At 28.9% G+C, this 18581-nt stretch overlaps 3 protein-coding genes across 6 annotated transcripts in view; all 3 read left to right on the top strand.

The window, feature by feature from the left end:
• Window positions 1-17807, top strand: part of LOC117178002 (interferon-induced protein with tetratricopeptide repeats 2-like) — a 23310-nt gene extending 5503 nt beyond the window's left edge. For all 4 annotated transcript variants that reach the window (XM_033369169.1, XM_033369171.1, XM_033369170.1 and 1 more), the window contains 4 exons: window positions 14312-14590; window positions 14787-15435; window positions 16478-16750; window positions 17338-17807. In XM_033369169.1, the coding sequence (XP_033225060.1) occupies window positions 14337-14590; window positions 14787-15435; window positions 16478-16750; window positions 17338-17535 (1374 nt within the window). In that variant the 5' untranslated portion in view covers window positions 14312-14336 and the 3' untranslated portion in view covers window positions 17536-17807. The remainder of the gene's footprint in view (window positions 1-14311; window positions 14591-14786; window positions 15436-16477; window positions 16751-17337) is intronic.
• Window positions 8264-8836, top strand: LOC117178614 (protein FAM200A-like). The gene has a single exon (XM_033370037.1). The coding sequence runs from the start codon at window positions 8264-8266 to the stop codon at window positions 8834-8836; it is 573 nt and encodes a 190-aa protein (XP_033225928.1).
• On the top strand, window positions 9065-9979 carry LOC117178613. The gene is made up of 2 exons (XM_033370036.1): window positions 9065-9852; window positions 9970-9979. The coding sequence occupies exons 1-2, from the start codon at window positions 9065-9067 to the stop codon at window positions 9977-9979; spliced, it is 798 nt and encodes a 265-aa protein (XP_033225927.1).
• Window positions 17808-18581: the final 774 nt, after the last annotated feature.

Here is an 18581-nt window from a genome sequence, read left to right as displayed (position 1 = left end):
AGGTAAAACGACACAAGAATGAAGGGAGAAGATTTCCCCCACTTTGCTGCTGCGAAGACCAGCCTCGTGTAAAGCCGAAAATGCGCGAACATGAACCGAGCTCGCCCGACTTCACGAATGATGATCTAATCAGCTGCTCCTCAAATTTATTCTGGTTTTAAAATCCTGAGGTACCATAGAATCATTACATTTGTTACGAAGAGGAAAATATTTTCACCATGTAATTGAATTTTGTACTAAAGTGATAAATTTTTAACGGAAAATGGAATGTTTAATCTTTATCTAAACAAATCATATTATATCAACAGAAAAGAATTTTTACTAAAAAGGTGGATTTTTAACGAACGAAATGAATTCTTAATTAAAATAAATGAACTTTAAACAAGAAGAATAAATTTTTACCAAAAAAAGATCAATTTTAAAAACTGATTTTTTAAATTGAAAATTTAATTGTTTCATTTATGGTCTAAAATTTATATTTGACGTTAAAAAATAATTTTTTTTATTGATCATCCAACTATTTTGTTGAGAATATGATTGTTTTTGACCTGAACAAAAACTTAACTGAGAATTTAATTGTATAAATTTTTGTTAAAAATTTATCTTTTCTAGTTGAAAATTGATTTCTCTTTTCATTGAAAATTGAAGGATTTGATTCGAATTTCAAAAAATTAAAATTTTTTAGAAGGGTTATTTGAAAAAATTCAAAAGTACTTTAAAAATATTTTTAAAAAAGTTCAAGGTATGTCAAAATATTTGGAAGGAATTGCAATATGTATTTAAAAATGTTCCAAATGATAATAGATTCCAAGGAATTTTTCATTGATTTTAATAATTTAGTATAACATTTTAAAGGATTTGAAAATATTTTAGGGTATTTTTAAAATTGCAAGGAATTTTCAAGAGCTTTAAAAAATTTCAAGAGATTCTAAAGGATTTTTAAATATTTGTGGATTTTTAACTATTTTGTACAAAATTATTTTTGCTTTTCTTTGAAAAAAAATTTTTTTAACCACAAGAAAATTAATCCTTTTTGTCGAACATTTAACAATAATTAAACATTAATTTTTTGTATAGAAAATTAGGCTTGGTGGAAAATATTTTTTTTTTGTGTAAAATTCATGTATTTTATTAAAAATGCTTTTTTTTAGTTTATAATTCATCTTTTTGGATGAAAATTGAACTTTTTGTTAAAAATTGAAACAAATTTTTTTCAAATTAACGTATTTTATTTCAAATTTACTTTTTTTTGCATAAAACTAATTGTTTTAGTTGAGAGTTGAACAATTTCTATTAAAAGATAGTCAACCAGTCATTAATATGAATATAAAATTTTATAATTATAACATTAACATTAATAATATATATGTAAAATAGTAATAATATTCATATTATATACACCTGAAAAACATAACCTCAAAATCGACTCATGCATGAAATAAAGAATCACGCAAAACATCAAAATTGCCAGTTTCTGTAATTTCTTTCAAATGTAGATAGAAATATTAATAGAAGACATACGGTGGGAATAAATCTTAGACTCGGTCTGGCAGCTCTGGGAGCAGCTGATTAGATCGTCATTTGTGAAGTCGGGCGAGCTCGGTTCATGTTCGCGCATTTTCGGCTTTACACGAGGCTGGTCTTCGCAGCAGCAAAGTGGGGGGAATCTTCTCCCTTCATTCTTGTGTCGTTTTACCTCTCGGCTAATTCTTAGGTCATTTTTGCTCTCGTGTGTTTTTACTTCTCTTTTCCGCAACTTTTTTTTTTTTAGTTCGCTTTTGCTCTGAGCGTGTCAAATACAAAGTGTTTTATTTAAAGTATTTGAACTAAGCAATTGCCGATAATTGTTTACAAATAAATGTTTTCGACATTAATAATACTAAATAATTTAAAAAATATTAATAATAATAAAAATAAGTGTTAAAAAATCAATTCTAGGCAGTCAAAATTTAAGAGTTTTTGTCAAATCGAGAATCTGTAAATAAAATTATTTCAGAATTAAATTTCGAAAATAGGAAAAATTAAAAACTTTTAAAATTAGTTGCTTAAAATTCAAAGGAATTGAACTTGCATTAGCGCTTTTAGACAAAAATTATTTTTAACTTGATACCACTAAAGTACATTGAATGTTTCAAAGTCAAAGCTACCTAAATTGTAGAATTTAACATTTTTATTACAGCTAAAAAATTAAAGTTGATGCCACAAATTTGACTAAGATAAAAAATAAATTTTTCGTCTTTTTTACCTCAAAATGTAAATTTTTAAAAATTATAAACTTTTAAAATTAAATTATTCGAAAATAATTTCAAACTAAAGAGTAATTTTTAATTTTTAATAGAAAAGTTTTGAAAAACGCTATCGCAATTTAAGGGGGAAATTCTTTGTATTGGTATTAACAGATCCTAAAAAATTGTAAATATATTTTGTTGGATCTGTTATATATAACAATATCATTAATTATTTAAGTCCATTTAACAGTTTTTTAAACTTTTAATATTGAAAAATTTGTTATGGATTTTAAAATTATCTTTTTAATATTAGGTAACAGAAACTCAAGGCTACGTGAATTTTTTGCTACTTCTTAATTTAATTTTCAAATTATGTTTTGAATTGAATCATAAACAAAACAATTTTTAGGGGATTTAAATTGTGAGTATAAAGAATTACAATTGCATTGAATATTTTATTTAACAATATTAAGCTAACGAATACTAAACATTCATTATTTTATTTCATAATTCTCAATTTTAGCGTGAAGTTTCGAATAGAAATGAGGGTCTCGAGTTTGAGGGTTCCCTGCTAGAAAGTTTTATTTAAAATTTTTAACTGATAACTCTAAAGGTTTCACAATTTAAAGCGTTTTTTGTACTAAAAATATACTGGTTTGCGCGATTTGAAATTTAAGGGCATGTTATACTTACAGTGTCCCCGGCTTTTTTCACAAAAATGAAAATTTTTAAAAACTGAATTCGGAAATGCTATAAAATATCATAACGGACGTCCTGAGATTTTTTTTTCAGGGATAATGACAAAAAAATGATTGTACTAAATAAAAATTGTATGCATATGCATTATTTTAAGGTTACGTCGTTTTTCATCTCTGCCTTTCCGATAATTTGAAAATTATTGTTGAAATAAACTTTTTTGATTGGCTGCAAACAAGGTGTTCCGGGAGATTATTTACTATGTTTATTTGCAAGTCCAAAGTTTCCAGCCAACAATATTGTGTAGTTTGGAAGCAACGCTCGGGTGAATTGTAACACACATAACCTCGAAATACACACGCACGTTGTTAGCAATATCAAAAAAATTTGGATAAAAAAACACACAAAAAAGTGTGCGGGGACGTCCGTTAGCATGTTCGCTATCATTTCCCAAATTTTGAAGGTAAAATATTTCTTATCCTAGGAAAAAAGCCGGGGGAATCTAAAACTAGTAAAATCGACAATTTTCTAAGTATCACATGCCCTTAAATTGAAAATAATGATAAATTTTTTAAATTTAAACGCTGTGTTGATTTGAAATTTACTAATTCATAAAGTTTCATTTATTTTATTCTTTAAACGTTTTCAACCTTGCAATCATTCTAATTATTATACGTATAAGGATTTTACTTAAAAAATTTTAAATTTTGAACAATTCATGCAAAAAAGAGAATCTCTAATGTTTAAATTTTAAAATGCAATTTTGAGTGTTCTGAATTTACAGTCGTTTATGTATTAAAATGTGTTTTTTTTTTTAATTATACAATTCAGAATTATTTAAATTAAAAACAAATCATTTTGGATTTTCTTAATATGAAATTCCTTTTTTAAACTTTCCTATTTTATAGTTATTTAGATATCAAGGATTTTTATTGAAAATTGTACAATTTTAAATGACTTAAATTGAAAAAGACAAACAGTTTAATATTTAAATTCTAAATCCAAATTTATTTAATAATACAGTTATTTTCAGTCAGCATGAATATAATTTTGACAATTTTAATATTCATAATATTCATGTTTATACAATATAGTAAATAACTTAACTCTAATGCAGTTAAATGTTAAAGCATTTTTATTTACTTCTTCCCAAAACTTAGAATTTGTAGCATAATATAACTAATAGGGTGGCCCAAAAAATGAAATTTGAGAAATTTCAACGGGTACGTTGACCAAATCGTTCACTTAGGCCAGGGCTCCCCAAAGGGCAGCCATTGGCTGCATTGGCTGCCAGTGCAGTCAAAAGACTAGGTCAAACTGGCCCTAATAAATCTTGTCGTTCGACTGCTTTCTAGCCCTTCACGGTCATTATACCTCCCGCCGCGCCGGGCTTGGAAGACATTATCCTTTCCAAAAATGAAATACAATTAGAAAAAAATATATCTGCGTTTGATTTAATAATATAAACGTTTTATTGAATAATATTTATATATTTTACACAATTGATACAATGTATAATGAATGAAATGTTTGGATGATATTGTTCAAATTTCTTTAATAAATATTTATTGAAATAAGCTATAGCTATAATATGACTATGTTGTCTATTAATACTTAGTGATTAATAGGTAGTTACAAAATTAATAAGAAAAATTAATATAATGCTTAAAAGGTGGAAGAATTAAGCAATTATTATATTTTATTGCAAGTTTTATAATAATTACCGAAAATAAAAATATTTTTATATAAAAATGTGGCATATTTCATTATTTCATGAATGAAATAATAAGAACAAGACAAATTTAAATGGACAATTGTAAAATTCTACAACTCAAATTCTAGTTTACTTAAACTATAAAAATTCAATTTAAATAGAACGTGAGCGTATTAAGATTAAAATAAATTTTTGTAATTAAAATATGAAGTATAGATTTCAATGACAAGTATTTTTTATTCTAAAGCAGATTTCTTTATCCATATATGTTTGTTGTAAACGATTTTGGTCCTATTGCACAGGGACAATTTTAATTCATTATTGTTCTCATTTAATTTAATTTAATCAGTGAGTATAATTTTATGTAATACTACTGAAAAATAATAATTATTATTGTTATTATTGAATATAATTATTATTAGGCGTAATTATCAAAATGAAATGAATGTTTCAATTAAAAGTCATATCAAATACAATAACTAATCATAAATTTGAATGACTATTAAAATATCTACCTCTTCTTTAATTAAATTTTAATTTAAATTCAATTTCAATTGACTTTCAGTAACTTGCATATTTCATTTTAATGTAAGATTTTATGCTTCCAAAGAGAAGAAATTTTGAAAGTAAGTAACTTAAATTAAAGGATTTTTTATTGCAAATCATCAAAACCAAGAACTCTTGAATTTTAAAATAATGACAATTGAACGATATGTATTGTGCAAGAGTTACAATCGACAACTGCTTGATCTTGAAGATATTTAAACTGAAATCCTTATATTTTAATGATTTTAAAAATGAACTTACCTAATTTGTAATTCTAAATTTTCAAAATAAAAAATAAAACTCTTTAATTTAAAAGATTGACAATTTAAATTTCAAAAAAGTACAAATGAAATCTCTTGAAATTTAAAGATTCATAAATTCAAATTGTTGACTTTTGATGATTTCGGAAATCAAAAGCCAAGTTTTCAATTCTAACTGTTCTAAAAAGAAGAAAATTTGATATTAAATCATAAAAATTAAAGAATTTTTAATGGAGAGTTTAAAAAATGAAGAATTCATAAATTTGAATAGATTTATGACTCAATGGTCTACTCTCTAAATATGAATCAGTGAAATTTCACTGATTGTGAGTGAAATGTCACTGATACAAATAGCTAGAAATGGGTCACTGACAATCAGAAAAGGTTACTTATTGATTCAGTGAAATAACTACTTTTCAGGGTTGGCAGCACTGCACCATGTCAATTTAGCAATCATAACAAAATAATATTTTAGTACAGTCAATCAAAGAATCATAGCAAAAACTTAAAATCCATAAATATGATCAAACATTAAAAAAGGTGAAAAGTTCCAATGCCTTTTAATGATAAACAACCTCACATATTACTTTAATTTTAAGATCGGACTGTCATGTACAAACACGTTAAGTACTTTCTACACGAGTTAGAGTATGTTTATCCTACTGTTAATTCGGCAGACTTACATCCCGAAAATTAAAAAATGTATTTCATTAAGGAATTCTTGTTGCTTAAGTAAAAGAGTAACAATAATGCTCAACTCAAATATTTAGAAGTTACGCTTCACATGATTTACTTTGATGTTACTGAACTGATAAGTGAATAAGTCCGAAATAACTGATTAATCAGTGAAAGGTCTAACTACTATTTCAATCAGTGAATTTTTCACTGATTCATATTTAGAGAGTACAATTTCGTAGAGTTATCCAGCAAAAATTTTAAATCTAATAAAGAAATATTGGATTAAAAAAGACTTGAATTTTGAAGATGTAAATTTGAATGGTCTGTAGTTTGGAACTTTTTCTGGAAAATTTTGATTTTTAATATTTAAAAATGAAAAATTTCGAAGATTTGCCAATTAAAATCCTTTAATTTATAGAATTACAATTAAAAATGATTTAATTATTAAGATTAATAAATAATGATGTTTCAAATTTAATAATTTTGGAAACTAAAAATCAAGTTTTGAATTTAAATTGACCAAATTAAATACTTTTGAATGTGAAGCATAAGAATTATAAAAATGGTTCTACTTTCAGTAGGGCGGATCGAAGAAAAAAACAAATTGTATAAATTGAAAATGCTTTAGGACTGTAAGATTCCCTTGTTCGGCCCCTTGCAACGTGTATATAAAATTTTAAATGAGTCGATTAATATCATGCGGATGTACAGAGTCGAAATAGAATAAAAAATATTATCTCTTAAGTAATAAAAAATTCGTGAATGTTACTTATGTCTGAAAGCTCTACAAATTATTAAGCATTTGTTCAGCACAGCAGGAATTTATTTTTTCGCAAGCATATTTTCAACATGAAAAAGTTTTTCTATGTGGTCAAAAAATTACTTTTAATTTTTACAGCTTTAATGTTTTCCCTTTTAAGTGCCTTGTACATTATTCTATACATTTCAAATTTTATACACGTTGTATGGAACCCAACAGGAAAGCGTTCAATGCTAAGGCATTCGTAAGATATGAAATTTGTTCTCATTGATCCAGCCTAATTTTCAGTCATGAGCATATTTTTTCTAAAATAAATTGTTTTTGAGAAAAGTAGAAAAAACTAGTTTCTTTTTTGTTACCTTGACTCCTGTTTTCAACCATATACCTGCAGTTCTAAACTTCCAAATGAACGAAATATTTTGCGACATTTTTATTTTACTAATAAAAATTGTTCCAACTGGAATTTAAATTATGCTTCATAATTCTTTTTTGATAATAAATTATAACCAATATGAATTAAAAAACATTTAAGCACTTTTCCTAGTTTTACATTTTTTAACCCGAGTTAATTTGAGCACACTTTCGAAAATTGCATATTTCATCTCTTATTTTAACTCAAACTGAAAGAAAAGCACCTGGACACAACGGGGTACGCATAATCCGCTTATCGGCAGCTCTGCGATAATTGTTTTTGTCTTCAACTTTCGAAAAGAGATTTTCCACTTAGCACTTTAAGCTGTCAAGCTCTTCAAAGCTGAGTCGTGCCATATCTTGAGACCCAAGATAGCAAGATAAAGGATATCCAACTTTGAAGGTACTGCAGTAAACAATTTTGCGAGAGAATTCAGCCTGGCAGTGTCGTTTTCGAAGTGCAGTTTTATTTCGATAACTAGTCAACTACCCTACGAGACCACGGTTAATTTTTTAAAGTTTCCTTTAATTGCTGTAAAGTGAAAACACGGAGTGTAATAGTTCCAGTTCCAATTTATCCTCAGTTTTTGAAGATAGTATCAAGGCGGGAATTCCGGAAAAACGATTAAAGAAGACTGAGAAACGAGAAAGAACTTATAGTTTTTCAAACGAGTGGGAAATAAAGATATTTCCGATTGGAATAGATAAAGAAACATGTTACTGCCTGCTTTGTGGAAAAAGGATTTCGATGAATTAGAAGCGAAATCTGAAAAGGCATTTTGATACCTGCCACGCTGATGTTGATCATTCGCACCCTTTGGGAAGTGCACTGCGCGCAGAAAAGTTACAACAACTGAAAGCTGAATATTCTCAACGCTCTTGTAAGGTAAAAAATGAAGACATTGTGAGTACTAATCCACATGATTGTACTTTAGCGTCGTTTGATATTTCCTTCCAAATTGCGAAAGCTATGAAACCTTTCACAGACGGTGATTTCATCAAAACTGTCATTATTCAAGCAGCTACTAGGTGGTTTCCAGGTGAGGATAACCGAAGAGATTTTATGAACATTGTGCAAAACACGCGTCTTTCTCCTGCTACAATCACGAGAAAAGTGAATGTTATGGCAGATCATGTTCACGAACAACTTAATATTGACCTCAAAAAATGTGTTCGTTTTTCAATTCATTTAGACGAATCGACAGATAAGACTGATACTGCTCAGTTAGTTGTGATGATTCGCTTCGTACTTGAAAATGGCAGTGTTCAGGAAGAGCTGCTAGAGCTGATTCCATTAACGAGGAAAACAACTGGATTGGATGTTTATCTTTCGAAAAAAAATTCAATCCTAGCACACGAAGTGCCACTGGAGAAACTGGTCGCGGTAACGACAGACGATGCTCCGTCAATGACAGGAAAAATTACAGGATTCAGTGGACAATGTTTACGTGACCCAGACTTTCCACGTTTTTTATCTTTCCATTGCATAATAACACCAAGAAGTATTTTGTGGGAAAACTTTAAATATAAAAACCGTGTTTGAAGTAGTGAAAAAAGTGATAAACTCAATTCGCGCGCGTGCATGACAGCACCGACTGTTTAAGCTTTTGCTTGAGAATGCTTCAACCGTATTCGCGGACTTATTGTTATTGAACGGAGTAAAGTGATTGAGTGCTGGTGAAGTTGTGTTTAGATTTTTTAAACTTCTTCCGGAAATAATAGCGTTTCTAGAATCTCGCGACGAACACTGCGACGAGTTGTACGATTCAGCATGCTTGCAGATGTTTTAAAAGAAATGAACATCTTGAATAAAACGTTGCAATCGCAGCATGTTGCAGTGTGGACTTGTCTACAATGGATTAACCAGTTAAAAAAGAAAATTGACAGGTGGATTAGCATTATCCAACGCAGGGCATTCACCGAAGAAGAGTTTAAAAATTTTCAACATACAATGGAACAGCAAAGCATAATACTATCTCCTGAAGTTGAACATCGATATCTTCAAATTCTAAAAGAATTAAAAAAAGATTTTGAAAAAAGGTTTCAAGATTTTGACATTGTCAAGCCCATTTGCAATTATTTGACGAACCCGCTAATGGACTTGGAAGTGCCGTATATGGAAGAATTGTGTTCTCAAATGTCAAAGCTCTTTCAGATCGATGAGAACAAAGCGGTCAACGAGATGATTCGCTTATCTACTGCTTCGTGGACTGGAACGAAATGTGAAGATTTTTGGAGGCACCTGGAATCTTCGGAATATCCAAATCTGATTACCGTCTTGCAGAGAATATTATCTAAGAATGGAACTACTTGCTGTTGCGAATCCATGTTTTCTTTAATGAACAACATAAAATCTAAGACCACATCGAGCATTGATGACGGGAATTTGAATGATGTAATGCGGCTTGCAGTGACAACTTACACTCCTGACCAGGATGCACTGAATTTACTCCTTAATAACCACCATCACATAATGAAAAACCAAATGGCCCTTTTCAGGGCCACCAAATGCTTTTACGACGAAACATTCTTATTCGTCAAACATGTCAAAATAAGAAGGTTCTTTTTAGGGCCACTAAATATTTTTCAGAAGGAATCGCGTGTCATAAAAAAAAACAATTATTATATGTATTATTACTATAGCATTGCTATATTTTGTGTATTATTTTTGAACAGATTCGTTTAAAATTGAATCATTTGAAATTGAAAAAATTTTATAGTTTCAAACTGAAATGTTTAAATTTTAACAATTTCTTTAGAAAGAAGTTGAAATTCAGGGCGTTTACATAAAATGATTTTATATTTAAATTGCAATACAGGAGAATTTAAAAATCTGAAGAATGGATCATTTTCTGATTAGAATTTTCATAAATAAATCATTTAAATTTTAAATGGATGGAAATTGTATTACTTCTAATTAAAAGAATTTAAAATTCAATGATTTTAAATGGAAAAACTGTGAATTTCAGTACATTTTAATTCGAAACGATTGAAATTTGACTAATTAAAATTGAAAATTAAATTGAATATTTTAGAGTAAAAGCTTCTGAACTTTTAGAAATCTATATATTTATTAAATTAAAAAATTAGGACCTCACGTAAAATTTGAGCAGAAACATTTTTGTAAAATAAAAAAATTAATTTACCTTCATTCTTATCATCCAAAATGGAAAAAATTTCAGTTCTAAAATTTCAAAATCCGAGATTCATCTAAATCTGAAAAAAAATTAGTGGCCAAGTGTTTTATCAATAAGACTTTTTTTGTACCTAACCCCTTATAAAATTTTGATTACTTTCAGTACTTATAATCATTCAGAAATTAACTATTTAAAAAATTTTTTCAACCAGTTCAATTTTAATTGCAAAATTTAAACTTATAATAGGGAAAAATGGAGCATTTGGCACTTACCATATAAGTTCAAAATTTAAAAATTGATAATATTAAATATTGAAGAGATTATTCAATTTTCCAATTAACATTTTTTTAACTGAGCTTAGAATGTTGAACTTTTTGGAACATTCTTCGAATAAAAAATTTCTCATTCAAAATTAGTTTGTATTTTGAACGTATCTTTAAAATAATTTGATTTTGCATTCTAAAAATCGAAATATTTTTTCATTTTGAACTGTGAAAATAAATGTGAATTTATTTTTTCACTTGAGAAAATATGGTCTAATCAATGTTCACGTTCAATCGTACTTTTTTAATTAAATAAACGTTTAAATGTGGCTAATTTTAGAAAGCTTTAATTAGAAATATTCAATTTAGTTTCCAATTTCAACGCCTCTCTACTGGAATTGTTTAAACTCTTCAATCGCCTATATTTAAAAATTTGTGTATGAAAGCTTTGAAGTTTGAAAGCTTCTATTAAACAGATGAACTAACGTCACAGTAGCTTCAATCCGCTCTTCATTTACAAGTATTAAACATTTTTAATAAAACCAACACAAAACCTTTCCAGCAACTTAGGTAAATTATTTTTTAATCTTTACTCAAAGTTTGTACAAGATAAAGGAGAACGATAAGAACGAAGAAAAAGATTTTGGCGACAGTCGTTTTTCTTTTTTTTGTTAATGAATTTTCATTCCAAATTTTCCAAATTTTTCCTCCTTTTTAAAACTTTTATGACAGCTTCAATTTGCAGGTAAATTTGATTCACTTTCTCAATTAAAAATAAAATTGAAATTTAATGTATTGGAAATTCGAGTAAAAAGGTTCAGACCCTCCGGCGTGAACGACGACGAGACGTAATTTACCGTGACCGCGACCCTTCGTTCGATTCCTGGAAAATGAAGAAAAAAATGACAGAAAAAATTGGTGGCAGTCATTCACTTGTAATATGTTTCCCATTTTTACCTCTTCGATTTTGTTCAAAAAATTGTAATTAATTTATTTGAAATTTTATATGCTTGATCTCTTATCAGTGAATATTTCATTTATCGAATTTTTATATCTCAGAAATGTTTTGCAAAAGTCTTAGACATATCAAAAATCGCATAAAATGGCAATATTTGGAGGCTCATTGTAAACCTCGGATATACTTGTGTAACTTGGTATTTAGAAGAAACATTTTTTAAACTATTGAGAACAGATTTCTAGAAGAACAAAATGATTAAACTTTTTATTTAATTGAGAAATGAGTAAGAAAAGCTGATGTAAAATGACACATTTAAGTAGAACACCGGCTTAAGGGACTTAAGGCGAATGGCTGCAAAAAAAGTTGACCCTTAGTCGGGCCTCTCATTGTGCACCATATTTATTGGGTCCCAAAATTCTGTCACTGCCAATGAGTAGAATGGCAGAACAATAATAAGTTAATAAATCCATAACTGCTCTCCGTGTCGAACCTGTAGCTGAGATTAGGACTTCTCTTTTTTACGTCAGGAAACTTTGAAGCCCCAGAGTAACGGTAAAAATATTTTTTTTTTTTTTGCAAATCAAAAAACATGGGTAAATTTATTTGCCTAAGAGAACGATTTGGTCAACGTGCTCGTTGAAATTTCTCAAATGTAATTTTTTGGGCCAGCCTAATAACTAAACATTTCGAGTAAAAATTGTGCTACAACTTAAAGCATTTAAATTTCCGAATGGAAAATATTAAGAATTATACAATTTTATACAAATCTGCGTTAATGCGAAATTCTCTGATTTATAAAGTTTCAATGAAATCATTCTTGAAATATTTTGAATGTCAAATTGTTTTCAATTATTAAGACTATAAATAGGACATTGTTTAATTCTGAACAATTTATGTAAAGCATAAAACAAACTTGTAATGAAAATGAAAATTGCATAAAGAATTTAAATTTGAAACTTTGTTGGATTTGGCTGTAATTTAGGATATATCATTGCTTGGTGATAAAAAACATACTACCAAATATTTTTCAAAAATTCGAATAAATGGGGGCGATTGGGACTTTAGTTTTTGGACAAATTTTCTTTTTCAAATGATGTATCTTGGGTTCTAACTGACCGATTTAACTTTTCGACATCTGAATTTACTTGTTTTAAAATACGCATCAAGATAAAAAAATTAAATTTTTTTTTTAGTTTAAAAATGTATTGGATTTTTTATATACAAATAAGTGGATGAAAATGATTTCTTGGGGATTAGCAATGTTTGGTCAGTAATTAACGGGAAAAAGATTCGAAGAAACGCGCAAGATTCGTTGTATCAATTGACTATTTGCCTTGATATTGATGATCATTATTTGGTTGAAAACGATACTTGCTTTATTAATTATTATAATGTTAACAACAGCAATTTTTTTTAACAATGTCTTATTACATTATTATCGATTGTCCAAGTGTGATGGCATTGAATCATTGGTAGTTGATTCCAACAAGAAAAATTGATCTTTAGTTTATAAGAATAAGGTAATACGACGAGAAAACTGTATTTATCAAATTGTTGATAACAATAATACTTGCCAGTCATTGCCCAAGGGTTATAACAGCGACTAAAATTTAGTTATTTACAGTTAATTATGTTGAAAAAATTAACTCTACATATTTTTTGAGACATAGCCGAAGAACTAATTTTTTAAATAAGTTTGTTTAAATAATTATCAAACCATAATTACAGGGAAATGTAAGATCGTTTGTAGAGAAAATAGTATGTATTTATTTTCTCACAAATGTCTGGAATGATTGTGATTTGAAAATTAATTTGTCTACAAACAGTTTTATTTGTCCTGCTGAACCGCGCCGCTCCGTAGTAGACATGACGTTTGAATTTGTTTCTAAAATCAGTGGCAAACCTACTTTAATAGTTTTGAATAACAAAAATTGATTTTTAACTTTTAATTTTGATAAGTATTTTAAAACAAATAAATTTAGATGTCGAAAAGTTAAATCGGCCATTTAAAATCAGTGTTGGGTAAGTTACTTTCTTTTTAGTAACTAGTTAAAGTTACGTTACTTAAGGAAGAAAAGTAACTAGTTACAGTTACGTTACTTGTAACTGTAACTAGTTACAATTACTAGATAAAGTAACTTCAAGTTACCTAAAAAGTTACTTTTTCCTGTTCCTTAATTTTTAATTTTAAAAAATAAATAATACAAGATTAATAAAATTATTTATCATTATTATATCAAGTGAACAGTAATATATAACTTGGTTGAGTGGTTGAGTCATTTCCATACAGATTTTTGATTGGCCCAAGAATACGGAAACCCGAACATTCTAAAATCGCGCGACTTTCAAATCCGAGTGTGTAATCTCTTCATTTTTTATTAGAAAAAAAATGTAAATTGACCATACAAAAAGATATACAAAAAACACAAAGTAACTGTAAAGTAACTAAAATTAAGTTACAAGTTACTGCAAAAATCGTAACTAAGTTACGTTACAAGTTACTATAAAAAAGTAAATAAGTTACCCTAAAAGTTACAAATAACGTATTTTTTTAGTAACTTAGTTACTCGTAACAAGTTACTACAAGTTCACTACCAAGCGACATAAAAAAGACCAGTGACATAATTATCATAATAATGTCCGTTAATTGATATTTTCAGACTACTTTTCTAAAAAATAAAAAGAATGGCAGGTTCAAACAAAACTCGCGAAAAACTGAAAAATCTCGAATGTCCATTTACATGGGGAATGAACAAAATAGATGAAGTTGTAAAAAATCATGAAGAGACAAAAACCCACGATGATGAAGAATCCGTCCCAATATTGAAATGGATGCGTTTATTAGTACACGCTTATGAAAGCGTTGTAAAAAATTACTTGACTGAAGCAAATAAATGCATCGTATCTGCAGAAGAATTTTGGGACTATGTTAAAGCCGAGTAATACTATATTATTATTATTATTATTATTATTATTATTATTAATATACCAATATTTTAATCAAGACATTTGAATGACAATAAAATGAGTGTTATAACTAGTTTCGCTGAAATTCAAAAACAGTCCTCGCTGAGAATATTCATTATCATATAACAATTTAAGAATAATACAATAACTACACTCCTTCCATTTTAGGCATGCAGATCATATTTCTTTGAATGTACTAGATAATATTTTTAAGGGTACAAAGTGTTACGTGGAATTGGAAGCAGGTCATTTGGAAGAAGTTAAACAGATTTTAGAAAGCACGCTTGACGTTAACTATAAAGCCAGTGCAAAAGACAGAAGTACATTGAATGGATGCAAGTGCCTGGCATGGTCCAAGTATAAAGATGCTGGTAATTTAGGGATCGGAAGGGCTATCCATTTCGCTGAATTAGCGATTAAAGATAATCCAAACTTTGCTGTTTGGCATTTTATGTTTGCAAAAAATTGGAGACGCCAAAGGCGAATTGCACAGTGTGTGTCTAAGCCCTCAGTAAACGAAGAAAAGGCCTTTGAAAAAGCATATGAATTATCCTCAAAACCGATTTATGGAATATTTTTTGCCCAATGTCACAAAGAGAAACGAAACTTGTCCAAAGCTTTATCAATATACAAGAAAATATTTAATACAAAACCAGAAAGTTGCGCTGTACGATTACGCTTAGCTCTTGGGTTCATCCGACAGAGAGAGTTGAAAATGGCAAAGGAATGCCTTGATTATGTTGAGGAAAGATTCCCTAATGATTGTATGTTCTTGCATTATAAAGGAATATATTTGGAAACTCTTTGTAATTACAAAGTACGTATGCAATTATTTATTTTGTTTATAACTCACGAATATGCAAATATTGAAATTTGGATTCAATTACACAAATATTTAAATTTCAGCATATTCAAGTTCAGATTAACCCTTAGTGACCACACGTCTGTGGAGTAACAGACTGACCACACTTGGGTCCAAGGGACCCAGGCGACAAAAATCGCTAAAAAAAAACTATTGAATATTTTTACTTGAAAATTTTTTCAGAACTTCTCAAGAAGTAACTTTCAAAGATCATGCAGGTCGTACTGCCAAAAATTACATTTTAATATACTTTAAAAAATGTTGAAATCCAAAAAGTAGAAAAAAATACTATTTATTTTAAATTCATAACTTTTTTAATTTTCGATATTAAGGGTCAAAATAAATTACGGCCAAAAGCGAAAAAATAAATTATGCGTTTTTGTCAAAATACTCTATTGTATTACTTGTTATAAACAATAATTTTACAAAATATTGATGAATTCTTGAAACTAAACATAGTAGGCATGAAATTAAGACGAAATAAAGTGAAATTCCTTTTATTGTACGTTACTGCAATCATTACACATGAAGACGCTGTGCTCTTGGCAAACAGCACTGCGTGAAATCGTATCTCGTTACTCCATTAAACTCTTTTAAACAAATTTTGACATTGACAAATATACTTTCTAGACTATTATTCAATCTGAAGTCAGTATACGCTCAAATAAAAATCGACTCTAAAATCACAAAAAACGTACTGACCATACTTGGGTCCAGTGGACCCAACTCAATTTTTAAAAAGCTGCTAAAAATAAACTAATAGCCCCAGTGTCATGCTAAACGTCCTAAAGCGTAGTTAAACTCTTCAACTATCGACGAATGTTGCAATGGACCTGCACCCTTTGCTTTGAGGTACTTAAATTTTCATTACAAAAGAGCTCTGGGTCCCGTAGACCCATATGTGGCCACTAAGGGTTAAAAATCTAATTTTTCTTATTAATTTTATCTTTAAATTGTTATTGGTAATTATTTTATTATTATATTTATGGCTATTCAGGAGGCTGCAGAGTATTTTCTAAAAGCTCATAAAGAAAAAAATTATGGAGCAGCAATGTCCTATCTAAAATGCAAAGCTAAATTGCGAGATGGATTTGACTTCGTCCAATACTTGGAAGAAATGTTTAAGACTTATGCCACTTTCGAAGACAGAGACCTTGATATTTTGTTGCAAATTGCCGCCTGCAGTTATTTCTGTGATAATGATTTACCAGGTGCGGCAAAATATTATTTGCAAGCTTTCGAAAAATATCCGAATAATAGATTGTACCAGGTTGGTTAAAATCAAATATTTCAATTTATTTAACCCTCTGATGGTGACCTGGGTGTGCAGCCACCCAGAGGTAGTGCAAAAGTGAAAACTGTGAAAAAGATATGAAGAGGGGATTGGGGTAGGGGTCGCAAAATTAGGGGGGAAATAGGGCCTACTTTTCAGGAATGAAACCCTACTCAGTAGTCTGCATCTATTGGAGTTAGAGCATTTTTGAAGCACGTTGTGAGTATCTATTCACAATTTTCCGATTGAAAAATAAGTATACTTTTTCTATGACATAAAAACTATCAGGACTGCCTTATAGCTGAAAGTGTATAGTTTATAAATCGCTATGATTTTTGAAATTTCACATAACTTTAAGGAAATACCCATTGAAAATGCAATTTTCGGAAATTTATTTAAATTAAAATTTTACTGTATTTTGTACTGTATTTTAAACAGTTTTTATCTCTGAAATAAGTTCTGAGTGGTTAGACACCCAGTGTGCCAAGAACGGGATGCCAAAAAATGTCCGCCAGAGGGTTAAAATATACTACTTTTATGATATTATCAATACGGAATTATATTTGAAATCTTCACTTTTTCAGTGTCATGAATGCGTACTTGGAGGTAAGAGTAATGTATACGATTTTCTACGAAACGATTTTCTCAAAAAAGCCTTTGCATGTCGTGACTTAGACTCTGGTACTAAAGCCATTTGTGAAAAATTGAAGGACTGCTGTGATAAGAAATACAACTCTAACAGAAAATCTGCAGAATCGAGTTTCAGTAAAATGAAACTCTGAAAACAGAATCAGTGTTGATTTTTACATTTTTTAAATGACCGAAAAATCTGATGCATGCGTTTCTTAAACAAATTTCAATACTTTTTTAAAAATAATTAATAACTTTTAGAAGTTAATGTTGTTCAATATTTATATTACCTATAATTTACATACATGGTTTGTTTGTTATAACGTTATACTAATATAATCAATTTGTAACTTACTCTTTTATTAAAAATAAATGACAAATCGTTGCTGGTACTTTGACACAAAAGCAATACATATTCAGTTACTTAATTTTGTTTGCATCAGTTCTACTTATACCGTTCCCAAGTTTCAACAAGAAAACTGAACAACGTATCACGTAGAAAAATGTAATGTTTACTATGATTTGGTCATATAAGAAAATGAAATATTTATAGTTTTAAGATTAAAAATGTGCCCGCCCGACGGACTCATTCTCATCGCGCACTACGCGCGTGGCTACTTTCGCTCGCAAGTTTGAGCGTGCCTAGTGCACGCTTTCTATTAATCTTGCGCTCGGATATTTATTCTTTGCATTTGGAGTGCTCGAAAAAAAGCTTTATCAAAAAGATCTCTTAGATGTTCTTTTTCACGAATAAAAAAACTACGCTTCCTATCAAGAAGCGATTCTTAACGAAATATAGATCTTTTTTGGGATCACAATTTTGGTTAATTAATCTTTTTTCGCATCCTGTATAATTTGACCACAAAATGAAATATTTGCTTTTCGATTATTTTTTGTGTAATCAAAATTTGAATTTTCGATTTTCTAACAAAATCCAAAAAAATTTTATGTTAATCTTGTATGGCTTTCAAAAATTAATGTTTTCTTCTCCATACTTTTTTCATATCGTGCGTTGTTTGGCTTAAAATGTTGATTTTTGATTGATTTACAAAGATTTTTAAATGCTATAACTCTGAGAATATTATGTTTATCGAAAAAAGTCATGAGGATAAGTTTTTCGTCTGTTTAATACTATAAATATCTGTACATAGAATTTTCAAATTCATAAAAAAGTGGTCTCAAAAATTTTCAAAATGCA

This window comes from Belonocnema kinseyi, chromosome 8 (assembly GCF_010883055.1).
Source record: "Belonocnema kinseyi isolate 2016_QV_RU_SX_M_011 chromosome 8, B_treatae_v1, whole genome shotgun sequence".
NCBI classification, from domain to species: Eukaryota; Metazoa; Arthropoda; class Insecta; order Hymenoptera; family Cynipidae; genus Belonocnema; species Belonocnema kinseyi.
Note: the sequence above shows the minus strand (reverse complement) of the source record. Positions and strands in the feature narration are given on the sequence as shown.

Coding starts and splice junctions, on each gene's coding strand:
- LOC117178614 (XM_033370037.1), top strand. CDS start 8,264: ATGAAACCTTTCACAGACGGTGATTTCATCAAAACTGTCATTATTCAA.
- LOC117178613 (XM_033370036.1), top strand. CDS start 9,065: ATGCTTGCAGATGTTTTAAAAGAAATGAACATCTTGAATAAAACGTTG.